Genomic DNA, 13,069 nt, shown 5'->3' with positions numbered 1-13,069 from the left:
CATTTATATTGGCCAAGTCAGCACAAATTTTACTTAGATTAAATCTGACAAAGAACTCTAAGCTGTATTAAAATGATTCTTGGGGTGGGGAGGCACCTGGGTGGCTCAGTCGGTTAAGTGCCCAACTCTTGAATTTGCCTCAGGTCATGATCCCAGGGTCATGGGATCGAGCCTGGCATTGGGGTCCACTGTGGAGCCTGTATCTTAAGATTCTCTCTCTCTCTCTCTTCCTCTGCCCCTACCCCCACTCCACCACTTGTGCGCACTAAAATAAAAAACATAAATAAAATTATTCTTGGGTTGCCTGGCTGGCTCAGTTGGCAGAGTATGTGACTCTTGATCTCGGGGTTGTGAAGTTTGAGCCCCATATTGGGTGTGGAGATTACTTAAAATCTTTAAAAATAAAATGATTCTTGGTAAACTTGGGAAAGAGGCCTACGATTTTTCCAGAGCCAGGCTCCTGCAATGGCCACAGGTGCCTAAATGACCAGAAGCTTCCCTCAGAGCCCCTTCAGGCAGTTTCACAGCAGAAGGCTATTGGGCAGCACACCTCCCCGTAAATGGCTTCTCCATCAACATCCCACCGGGCTTCCCAGCTAAGTCCCAGCAGCAAGACACTCCAATACCCAATGAGCTATGCTCTACTTTCTCTGACATCTGAATCTCAATTCCAGGGGTGAGGCCTTTTCCTTTGGTGCCTTATCTCTGCTTCTAGGGGTAGTGCCTGCTCCTTTATTTCTGCTCTTCCTACATTCTGTAGAGTTCTCTTTCATTTTTGTATTCAACTCTTCATTACCTCCATCCCTTATATTATAGGATTCCTGTTCAGATTATTGTGTGGTTTCTGTCTCATTGAACCCTGATATACCAACTATTTTTGCTGGATGTTTGTATTTTACACTCTACATGTTATCTCTGGCATTTATGTGGTAAACTACCACGTTTTGATACAGTAAGTGGCTTCCTTATTTTGCAAATACTAAATGCCTGTCTGTGCTTGCATCTACACAGATTTTAGCATAGTCTAAACTCAAGACATTGAAAAAACCCAGAAGGGAGAATGTGCGTGATGCTGTCTTTAAATCTACCTATAATTGGTCTATTTAGACTTTAAAAGTTCTCTTTAATGAATATGAAATTTATTCAAAAATTTTAAACTGTTCAAAATTTAACTGTTGAGGATTTTACTCTATAATATATTCTGTCACAGGACTTTTTAAGAGGGAGTAGATCAGAAAAGAGCAGATTTGCTCTGATCAAGATTACTGGAAAATGGTTTCTTCTTACCTTTTAAACAAGTTAACCCAATGCTAAAATTATGTATGTGCATGGTATCTTGGATCTATACTTTATCACATAGGATTAGTATGATTAGCACAGTGGTTCCACATCCAGGCCATGGATGAGTAAGGGTTCTACTAATGAAGATAACTTTGTTAAAAGCTCACATTGTGCAATGTCTTCATTAAGGAATGCATTCCAACAACACTCACTGTCAAATTTTTATTAACAAAGAAAATATGTGCCTTTAAAAGTGACCTATGCCCTTTTCTCCTCTCCATAATAAAGGAGTCCTTTCACACCCTCTCAAGTTTCCTGAAACTGTAAAAGCACCGCGCAATGCTGTGCTACCTCACAGGGGATGTTCCCAGAGGTGTCTCTCCCAGGAGCCGTCCCTAATTGGACAGTACTTCTCTCTGAGGCTTTCCGCTTCCTGTGTCCTCGCCTGGGGAACTCTTCTCTGAGGGCTGCTCCTCTGGGACACAGGAGGCATCAACAGTCTCTGCCCTGACTATGCCTTGTCCATTCTGAGGTGGCTGGATCATATACCACCCCTCCATTCCTCCCATTTGCCCAAGATAATGATGTTCCTGAAATAATACCATTTGCCGCCTGGCACAGTATCCTTTGCTTCCTCTTCAGCCACCTCTACTACCTCTATCCTAACTTGGGGAAGCTGGACTTTTCTCTGATACCATTTTACCAGTTGTTTTTTTTTTTTTTTCAAGACCTTTCCTCTCCAGGACTTACTTTCTCTATAGAACACGTGGGAGTTCAAATCATTTTAAACATTTTTAAGGGCAAACCAAATACTTTTTTACATTGCCAGATGTTTATGGTGCAGAGCTATATAAATGTAACACTTTACCAGAATAGGACTTTTCTTGCTTTAGGAAACTACCAAAATTAGACACACATTCTCACTTCCCCCCCCCAGAAAATATATCCAAAAACCTGGTCACAGCATTTAGAATCCTTGGATCGATGATATAAAAGGGGTACAAGGGAGAGACTGGCAAAGAAAAACCTTTGAAGAGTTTTAAGTATTTAATCCAACCTTGGAAACAAGGGTTGCTACCTTCTAGTCCTAAATATGGTGAAGGGAACTTCAAAGGGACCACTCAGAGCTTTGAAATGTGTTTTCTGCAACTGTTTTGGTGGCGTGCCAGGAGAGGTCTGCTGCTGTATCTCCCTGCACTTCAGAATTTGGTCAGGTCAGGGATGTGGGAATGTTTCCTGTGGACCAAATGTGGGCCACTCAGGAAAGAGACAGCATGGAATAGTTTTGGATCCTGCCAACACAGCCCTGAGAGGTAGAGAAAATCCTAGGAGAAAGAAGCTGGATACTATGGGCTAGGAAGAAGTCACAAAAGACTATTCTGAATGGAGATGAGAACTACAGGAGAGGGAAATCAGTAGGGAATCTCCAAGGTAATCCAAGAGCCCAAGAGAGTAAAAGCTTAATCCTCTGCTGGATCCAGGGAGGAATAAAGTTGCTGTTCACAAGTCCCAGAGTTATACAGAAAGCTGAAACCAGAGCAACCATTCCCCCTTTTCCACTGCTGGCATCCAGCCCAAAGGAAGTCAGGCTGGAAGCACTGAATTAAGGTTAAGTCATCTTTGAGTTTTGATTTATTACAAAGGATTGGACATTTTACTTATTGAAGTAAAACTGTTTTTACAACTAATCATGGCTGGAAAATATTTTTTATTATCTGTGAGTGCTCTAAAAATACATGGGTCAGACCAAGTCTTCATCCTGGGGCACTGGAGCATATTCCCACTGTATAAAGAAAGGACACAAAAAGTTAGGTTTTTATCTCAGTCCACTTACCATGCTTATTCTACAGACCACTTGCATACACAGGAACCATTTTTTCAATGGAATTTTCCTTGACAAACATCCCTCTCTTAGTGTACAAGGACACTTTTGCTTCAGATTCCATTCTTGATTCCTAAGTTTACTGATAGTCTCTACCCTGTGCTTTGCTTATGATTCAAACTACTTTTGTTTTGAGGAAAAAAAAACTAAATATAATCCATATGTGCTGTGAAAAAGAAAGCTTTCTCTGAAATAAAACAATTCTATAATGCATTACTTTTTAATATTTTTAAAAAGAAGTTTAATTAATTAAGTCATATCTACACCCACGATGGGGCTTGAACTCACAACCCAAAAATAGTTATGTGCCCTACCAACGGAGCCAGCCAGGCACCCTGTTACTTTGCTTTTCTTACATGAATATACAGTATTACAAAATTTCGGCTAATTATAGCCTAAGCTAAATTTTGCAACCAATCCAGAACTCAAAAAAGGCAGAGTATAATCTCTGCCGGAATGACTGTTCTGGTCTTTGCGGGGGTGGCTCCTTTTCATTTAGCTTAGCCACCTTTTTAAAAAAAAAAAAAAAAGAGAGAGAGAGAGAGAGAAGAGAGCACTAGTCAGGAAGGGGCAGAGAGAGAGGGAGACACAGAATCTGAAGCAGGCTCCAGGCTCTGAGCTGTCAGCACAGAGCCCAAAGCAGGGCTCAAACCCACGAGCCGTGAGATCACGACCTGAGCTGGTCCGATACTTAACCGACTGAGCCACCCAGGCACCCCTCTTAACCACCTTTCTAAGAAGGGTTCTCTACCCCCACCCCCATTCTCTTTCACATCTTTGTCTTCACAGCACTTAGCACTACCTGAAATTGCCTACTTGCTAATGGTCAACCTCCAACACACACACACACACACACACACACAAGCCTAGTCCACACGATTGAAATCTGTCAGAGCAGGGTCCTTTTGTCATTTTCTACATATCTCCTGGACCTGGAACTACTTCTGGCACACAGAGGTCACTAAACAGGTATTTGATATATGAGAAGGGGCACTATATCATCAACAGAAATGAAGAAAACCACAGAATTTCCAGTATCTTTCCAAAAGCATCTTTTTAAAACTAAACTCTCCATTCCTCATTGCCCACCACCACTTCATTCTACTTGACCTCAGCCAGGTGATTGAATGCCCTGTCAAATAATCCCCTTTCTTTCTGACTCAACCCTGTCCTAGTTCATGGGTTCATTATTCTGCAAACACTGGAGTTGACTGTCAACTTCAACCACATTTTTGTTCCCACTGCACCTCTAACATGGAAGGCGCATAGTAGGAACATTACTACACAGATTGTATGGTGAACAAATGAATGAACTACTCTCCCTAGTATATGGACATTTCCCCACATCTTTCTTTGAGCCTCTCTAAACCGTCTTTTTTTTTTTTGAGTTTGTATCTTTTTAGTTTCAACCATTACTGTCTGAAGGATGGCTACTGAAGTTCCTCAGTCAAGAAATTGCATCCATCATTTCTAAATGGCCACTAGGTCTCACCATCACCTCCCATCTCTGTGGAAATTATCTTCACCATTCTAACCTTTAAAATAGGCCCCACCTCACCCTTTTTTTTTAGTTTATTTTGAGACAGTGAGTGGGGAGAGGCAGAGAGGGAGAAGTCCCAAGCAGGCTCTGCACAGCCCCCATGAGGGGCTCAAACCCACAAACAGCAAGATCATGACCTGAGCTGAAATTACGAGTGGGAATCCCCACTGACTGAGCTGCCTAGGCGGCCTAAAATATGTTCCCTTTCACAACTCTAAGTTCACTACTTCCACTATAGAGCTCCAGTCTAGCCACCTTTTTAAAAATTTTTTTTATTTATTATTGAGAGACAGAGACAGAGTATGAGCATGGGAGGGGCAGAGAGGGAGACACAGAATCTGAAGCAGGCTCCAGGTTCTGAGCTGTCAGCACAGTGCCCGATGCGGGGCTTGAACTCACAAAACTGTGAGATCATGACCTGAGCTGAAGTCGGATGCTTACCCAACTGAGCCACCCAGGCGCCCCTCCAGCCTAGCCTTCTAACTAGAACTGCCACCAGGTTTATTCAATTCCTTCTGAACACTTCTTCATGGTGTCCCACAGGCATTGCAACAAAACCCGAGTTTAGTGTTTCCCCCTCTTGCCTCCATTCTACTCTACTTCCTCAGTGAAATGAACAAATCACCTCTTTGCCATGGCCAGAAAACTGTCATCAAAGATTCCTATCTCCCTGGTAATATTTTTTTTAGCATATATGATCTCATGGAATGTTCACACAGCCGAGGGGGGCTGGAAGCTCCCTGTGATTTAGATATTCTCGTTAGAGACCTCCCTAATACAGCCAGTCCTGCCACTACCTTAGCCCACTCCTCATTTTCACACCATTTCAGAACCTGCTTCCTGATTTTCCAGCTTCAAGACTCATGACCTCCACATCACCACCTTCCACATTTATCTTGATAATGAAAATTAACCTTAGTGCCACTGGGGTTCCAAAACCTTCAATGACTTCTCATTACATTAGCACTTTAATTACTACTTGAAACTTTTCTTCATCTGCTCACAGCTTACTTACACCTCTAGATTCTTCCCTCTCTTGACAAACCACACTATCTGTGATTAAAGGACCAAGTAAATAATACATGACACAAGGCACTCAGTATTTCTGGTTCTCATTTCAGCCACACGTTGGTGATACTCATCTGGTCCTGAGTAGCCTCTGCCCAAGAAACACAAATTCCTCAGCAGTTCAGTAAGGTGATTAGGTGGCTCAGGTGTCCCTTTTACCGTCTCAATAGATTTAAGTGGGGCATCTTTTGTCAGACTGGGACCTACTGCCCAAACCTCAACCAATCCTCAGGATATCATCCAATTCATCAGACATGAACTTCTGCAAACTGACTCAACTGAATACACCTGCTTCCACTCTTCAGAATGTGCCAACCCAGCCCCATCTCTTTCCCATTGCTTCTCCCTGGGCTTTAAAATCACTTCTAATTCATCAGAGCGGTTTCATTTGGTCCATGTGCCTTCCATGGTCTGTGGGGAGAATTACCATGGAGCCAGAGTAGTTTTCAAAACTTACTCTGTGCTAAGGGTCACACACGTTGGCAAATGAAGTAAGCTCACCTTATACTCCAACACACAGGCCTTTGTTAATGCATCCCTGCCCACCAGTCCCCACACCCCCTTCCCCTTTGCACCAATGCTTTTCCTGACCTAGTATTCAGTTAATTCCACAGGTCTTCAGGTCAGTGCTCATTTGCCTCAAAGCCTAGTTATTCTATACTGGCTATTACCTATCTTAATGGGTCCCTCCATCATTCAGGAACCAACTAGTAGTAACACTGGAAGATTTCAGAAAGACTTTGCAATCAAGTCAGATTATTTCAGTTCGGTTCTCTCAAGCCAAAGTATAGCTAAGTCTTGAACGATGGAGGGTTAGCATGCAAACGTACCATGCAGTCAAAAATCCATGTGTAAATTCAATTCCCCCCAAACTTAACAATGGACTGGAAGCTTTACTAGTTAACAGTCAACATGCATTTTATATATGTATCATACACCATATTCTTACAGTCAAGCTAGATATAATGTGAAGAAATCATCAGGAAGATGTCTGTAGTGCTATACTGCATTTATTGAGACAGTTCAAACCTGGTTGTTCAAGGACCACCTGTATGTTTTAGATCAAAAGCAATTTCATAAACTTGAACCTAATTATTCAGTTGTCTACTGTAAAAGCACCTTTGCTTAACTATTTGACTGTGCTCACAAACACATGAAAGTTACCATTAGCCTTCTAGTTTACCAGTGAGCAGAGGCACTGAAGTTAGGAAAATCACACTAACAAATGGCAGCCAAGCTCCAGGAACCATACTCTTAATAGATCCCTAAAGTACAGAGCTCTGTCATTTCAGATCTTGTGTCAGGAAGCCCAATATCGGTTTCTATCAGCAGGGGCTCCTGTACAACTGACTGTAAGCTGTGATCTGAAGTATGAGTTAGGAGCTAAAGAGAAAATCAGGAGGGCAAGACTTAGCTAGTATCCTGGCAAAGCATTATAGGGTGCAGTAAAGTAAGGTTAGCGAGGCACTGAAGATCATGAACATCCTCCACAGGTCAAGTTGCAATCAATGAAAGCTGTAAGTTAGACAGTACTTGACCACTCTATTTTATGGTGACTGTTCGAACACTCGTGCTCCACTTAATCTTCTCTGCTGTCACTCCAACAAAGTTGGCCTTGTCACATTTCAAATAACGGACAATAAACCACCAGAGCTGGAAAAGCATGGTAAAAAATTTCAGAGCACTTTAACACAGAAAGATCAATGATCATTTGAGGGTTACAAAAATTCTACTGGGGACCTTATTTATCATTGCCTTTTGTCCACAAATCCACATTTACATATTTCGCTTTCCTTTACTTTCTATTCAATCCACTGCGTTTGCATATGGCCCTACAGACTTTCTCTTAACCCACCCCACTCAAGTGTTTTTTGGACTGCCACCTAGCAAGTAGCTTCAGGTATTCACTTACCTGGCCACCTTAAATAACACATAAGCCTGTATACTAGACACCAACCAAGCGTTTTGGAGACTCGATGAGCTAACATCACCTTTCCAAAACTCATTCAACACCCGTCCTTCATGTTCTCACTGATACTCCAAATCCCAGGTCAAAACCCAGGTCAAAACTAGTGCCCCAGAACAGTAACTTAACAAGTAACTCTAATATTAAGTTGTCCTATCCCCAATCCTACAGTAATTCACTGATACAAGGCAATTAAAAATACCTTAGCACACCACATATTTTTTAAAACCAGAACATTTATTGTGTGACTAATCGTTGAAATCCTTAAGATGAACTGGATGCTGCAACAGCTGCCCTCTTGGGTTTAGGTGTTGTTCCTTCACGGAATCCATGCCTGCATAATGTTAAAAACAAAACCATTACTTCAGCAACTCCAATATTTACATTTCAACTTTTACTAATACAGATTTAAATGAGCTTATCTCAGTTGAATGCTGAAATCAGTATCAAATTCATATGTTCAGACATTTATTTTTACAACATCATGGATAAGCTGCAACATTTTATTTACTACTTCTGCATCAAATCACCCATTTTAAGCATATACTTAACTGCAATTGGAAAAAAGGTCAACAATTTATTTGGTTGTACTGATCACTGGGCCAGTACTTCTTTCCAGATTAAGAGCCCTAAGGTTATTTGTGAAAATGTGTCCCTAGGCTATTGGGCAGTATCCTTTAACCAAGGCAAAAAAGGAGCAGGTTTAATGGCGGATATTTTCTAAACTGCTTAACTATGCTTTACATTTTTAACTTTTACTATGCATACACACTAAGGCAATTAAAAATACCTTAGCACACCACATATTTTTTAAAACCAGAACATTTATTGTGTGACTAATGGTTGAAATCCTTAAGATGAACTGGATGCTGCAACAGCTGTAGTTATCCCCCTTTTAAAGACTTCTGATCAGTTCATGCTCTTAAACTGACGTTAAACTAGCAGACCACTCAATACTAAGCCCACACTACTGTATAATGCTTTTAAGGGCAAAGAAAGGTCATCTCAGCACATGAACACAAACACATGTAAGTGTGTGGTGTTTACAAAGCCTCAAAATTCCTTGATATCTTTTAAAATTAGAAAATCTGGAATTGAGGGGGCAAAGGCCAGGGATTCCCCAACAAAGAATGATCTTAGTTGAGACCTAAGACACCTTAAAAGATGCCGTTAAAATGCAGTTTCTCTGAAAGTCCAGGTTGGAGCTGAAATTCTGCATTCTAACTCTAAAGCCTGGCTTTGACAAGACAGAAAGGTATCTTTCATTCTATACTAATGCAATAACTATGACAGTTTTCTACAGCTGATTTGCTCAAAGCCACAGAAGTGAAGGCCTGACCCCAGGCCTCATTCACCACTACTGTCCTGACAAATTTTGGTGAGAAAGATGTAGATTATCCCTGGTATTATTACATTTGAGGGAGTCTAGCTCAAATCACTCTACACGTTTATAGCTTATACTATTGCTCACTGAAAGATTAACAAAATGCAGATTAACTGATCTGAAGTTTACAGTGGCAGCAAAAAAACAAACAAAAAAAACCTTCCAATGAGTCATTCCCACCAACCAGGGTAGTATCCCTAGTTTACAGTAGATAAAGAGGTTCTTGTTTAAGCTCACAGAACCAATTACGATAGAAACACAAAAACTGTACCTGAATCTGCGGTATACAATTTTTAGGTGCCTCATTCGACCGGTCCCAGTGGTATTTCTTCTTTTAGCCTTGGCACTCCAGTTATCTAAAACATAAATTCGGGTCAGGTTCTAACTGGTTTTTCCTACACACGTTGTACGCACTGTCGGCCAATATACTTTAAAAAGTGCCTTGTTTTTTAAATCCACTTCGTCCACATACAGATGCACTTTTACGTTAAGTACCAAGTACTGCCCAAAGCCATGCCCACTTAGGTACAACGCAAACAGACTATTAACATCCCTTCCAACAGCTAATACAGTTGTGTTGAAACATCAATCAACTTACACTTTCTCTTTCGCTTGGCAGGATAGCCACATTTGCCACAGGTCGACTTCTGAAGGTGGTAGGCCTTCGAGCCACAGCGGCGGCACAACGTGTGCGTCTTATTGCGACGCTTTCCAAACGATGACGTCCCCTTCGTCTGCAAAGGGGATGAACGATTCGGAGATCTAATAATTTCTATATGAATTCGGATGTTTTCAGGATACGAAAATTAACTCTAAGATTTTTAAAGACAACCTACGGCTGAAACTGCAGCGGAAGCTTCTAACTTTTTAAATGCTAAATTAACTACCAGCATTTCACGTTACCTAAAGCCTTCTACAAGGGTTGCTGTATTTTGAAATCAGCTACGTTTTTTTTTAAAAGAAAAAACAAGTCGCAAGACGAAATAAGGTGGTGGTTTTCCTACGTATTCCGACCCCCAAAATCTAAGAGCTCCTGCCAGGTCTCCCCTTCAATGAATTCCTTTGCTTACAGAGCCAAACACTCCCAAAACATGCTGCTTTTTCCAGTTCTCATCCGAGGACAGGGCTGTGGGAGTTCCCCCAAAATCAAAGGGAGCAAGGGACCGAGAGTGGCGCCTGCTCCACGGATGCAGACTGAGTACCCCAGTTACAGTTAGGAGCCATTCTACTGGCCCCGTTGCTGCCCACCCGCTCCCCTTATCAGGAGCCTTGCCGGCCCCCTGAGGATGGCAAGAAGGACAACGCAGAGGATGAGGATGGAAGGCGATTCCATGAACCCTTGGAAGAAACTCACCATCTTGTTTCCGCAACCGAGACCAAAGAGGCCGGAAAAGAAGGCACTTCCGCTATATGGTGGCTCAGAAGCTTCCGCCCAGGAAAGTACTTCCGGCGGGACCGGTGCACCGTTCTCAAACGCCCGTAGCGCAGTGTGGGTGGGTCTAGAGGAGGATCCAGAGCCAGGCGGGGCCAATAAGGGTTTCAGGGCCGGGTGGCGGGAGGGCTCACAGCTTCCTGGTGTCCGAATGGGCGTGACTTCGCTGGACCCGCCTTGGCCGAGAGCATCGTTCACGCCAGACCTGCGTTCTTTGTGCGCCTGCTCCTGCTCTTCCACCTTCTCGGGTTCTCAGAGTTGTGGCCACACCGCAGATTTCAGTGGGGAACCTAGGGGTGCCCGTGCTGACCCTGCGCTACCGGCGTGAGGTGTTGGGTTCGGGATGGGACTGGAATCCCCAGCTGGGAGAAACTAGCGCTTCTGGCTAGACGCTCTTGGCTGAGCCGGTTCTTCCCTAGAGGTCGTCGGCGGTATGGAGAACACGGACCGGCCTCTGAAGAGCTGGGTTCCGAATCTAAAAACAAAGGCGAATCATGTTTTTTTCTAGCTGTAGTAATTTAGTGGCAAGTATTTTGATCTAAAATTATATTGTGTCAAGGGAACTTGTAGATGTAGTTTCCTGCACCCTGATGTGAGGAAATCTGATTTGGCCCCTTTAGGTAGGGCCTGGCAGTCTGTACTTAAGCACTTTTATTATTTAAAAAACATTTTTTAAGAGAGCACGTGAGGGTGGGGGAGAGGGGCAGAGGCAGGGAGAGAGAGAATCCCCAGCAGGCTCAGCTCAGGGCCCAACCTGGAGCGTGGTCCCACTACTCTGGGATCATGACCTTAACCGAAATAAGTATTTTGTTGCTCAACAGACAGAGCCATTCAGGCACCACTAATTTGTTTCGTTTTAAGCCTCTTAAGCTTGTAGGAACTTATTAGAACCGTAGTAAGAAACAGCACCTAATGCAGAAAGTTCCTGGAATTGCAGTTTAGTCTGGGCACTTAAATGTTGGCCTCCTCTTTATCCCTTGGCTGCTGACCCCTCATCCCCGATCTGCCACTATCTCGAGGACAGAAGACTGCCCTGTGAACATTTTTATTCCCAGCCCCTAGAAAAGAGTCTAGTACTTCTACAGCGACTGTTAACCTGTTCAAATTAAATGTCTGATTTCTAGAGTTCATTTTGTTCTGCTAGCAGTTATTCCATTACCTTTGCTAATATCTCACAAGTGACAGCCACTGAGGTGGCTCTAATGCCGTGGAGACCTACGTAAGCAAACAAATCTAAGCCCGTAAATGCCTCCACGTTGGGAAAGCAAAACATTAAGGAGAGGGTGCCTGGCAGTCAGAGCATGCGACTGTTGGTCTCAGGGTCTTGAGTGGGGCGTAGAGAGGACTTAAAAAAACAACGAACCAAACAAAAAACAAACACAAAACCACTAAGGACAACCAATTAAAACTAACTAGGCTTAAAGTTACACCCAGTCAAGTCCTTGCCTTTCTTTGCTTCTGCACTTTCTGTTTTCCCAGGCTCTTGAAGTCTGAGACTCCTAACCACTTCTGATTTGACACTGCCCTATTAGAATTCACTTTTGCTCAAACTCTTCAAAATTTAAATATGCCTCAGTTTATCTTTTAACAGCCCCTTGTGATTACATTGGCCCCACCAGAAAACTTCCTTAGCTCAAGATCAGCTGATTAGCAACCTTAATTACATCTGCAACCTTAATTGTCCTTTGCCATGTAACCTAACATATTTATAGGTTGTGTTAATAAGGACATAGACACGGGGGTGGGGGGGGGGGGTGGCATTCTGCCTAGCACAGGTGTCCGAATAAGTGAGATTAGAAAAGGTAGGGCAGGTGGCAACCACTGAGGAACCAAAGCAGTATGACTGGCACTGTGTGAGATTCTTTTTTTACTCTCCCAGTTGTAGACAGGGAAAGTGAATTATTTTTGCTCTTTGATGTAAAGTAGTTGTTTTTGGTGTGCTTGATTCCACGCTATTTCGGTCCTAGTCAGGTTAACCCTTAACTCTGCAAAGCCAATTCAGAACCTCCAGGTTCCTGTCCAAATGCCATGTTTAGGTCAGGAGTAAATGAACTTCTGAAACATGATATATGCTGCTACCTAGGTATTTGCTCTATGACATGTTGCCTTTCAGCAGAGAATGATGGAGACTACGTAAACACTGCATCCATGATTCTGGTACAATCCAAGGCTCTTGACACCAGAACTTGGCACTAGCCCTCCTTTCCCCCCCCACCTATAGTAAATGAAATTACTGCTGACTTTTCTTTCTATTTTTTAAAAGAAAATGTTTATTTTTGAGAGAGAGAGATTGTGACCAGGGGAGGGGCAGAGAGAAAGGGAGACACAGAATCCCAAGCCCAAGCAGGCTCTGTACTGTCAGCACAGAGCCTAACATGGGGCTCAAAGTCATGAACCGTGAGATCATGACCTGAACTGAAATCAAGAGCTGTTGACGCTCAACTGACTGAGCTACCCAGGTACACATTCAACTTTTAAAAAGAGTGTCTTGCTGCGTATAATCTTTTGGGACTTAA

General features: G+C 42.8%; 1 protein-coding gene and 1 non-coding gene across 2 annotated transcripts; both read right to left on the bottom strand.

The window, feature by feature from the left end:
• Nucleotides 1–7,953: 7,953 nt before the first annotated feature.
• On the bottom strand, nucleotides 7,954–10,635 carry RPL37 (ribosomal protein L37). The gene is made up of 4 exons (XM_015067586.3): nucleotides 10,476–10,635; nucleotides 9,720–9,855; nucleotides 9,393–9,477; nucleotides 7,954–8,071 (listed from the first exon to the last, which is right to left on the bottom strand). Exons 1-4 carry the CDS (start codon nucleotides 10,476–10,478, stop codon nucleotides 8,002–8,004), a joined length of 294 nt encoding a protein of 97 aa, XP_014923072.2. The 5' UTR covers nucleotides 10,479–10,635; the 3' UTR covers nucleotides 7,954–8,001.
• LOC113594914 (small nucleolar RNA SNORD72) lies at nucleotides 8,153–8,232 on the bottom strand. The gene has a single exon (XR_003415399.1). It is a non-coding gene; the product is annotated as a small nucleolar RNA SNORD72 (small nucleolar RNA).
• Nucleotides 10,636–13,069: the final 2,434 nt, after the last annotated feature.

The sequence above is a fragment of the Acinonyx jubatus genome, chromosome A1 (genome assembly GCF_027475565.1).
Source record: "Acinonyx jubatus isolate Ajub_Pintada_27869175 chromosome A1, VMU_Ajub_asm_v1.0, whole genome shotgun sequence".
NCBI lineage: Eukaryota > Metazoa > Chordata > Mammalia > Carnivora > Felidae > Acinonyx > Acinonyx jubatus.
Note: the sequence above shows the minus strand (reverse complement) of the source record. Positions and strands in the feature narration are given on the sequence as shown.

Bases quoted from the DNA above. Each gene is read 5' to 3' on its own strand.
- RPL37 (XM_015067586.3), bottom strand. The intron at 9,478-9,719 runs GTAAGTTGATTG...TTTATGTTTTAG, and splicing joins TGCCAAGCGAAAGAGAAAGT to ATAACTGGAGTGCCAAGGCT. The intron at 8,072-9,392 runs GTACAGTTTTTG...AACATTATGCAG, and splicing joins ATTGTATACCGCAGATTCAG to GCATGGATTCCGTGAAGGAA.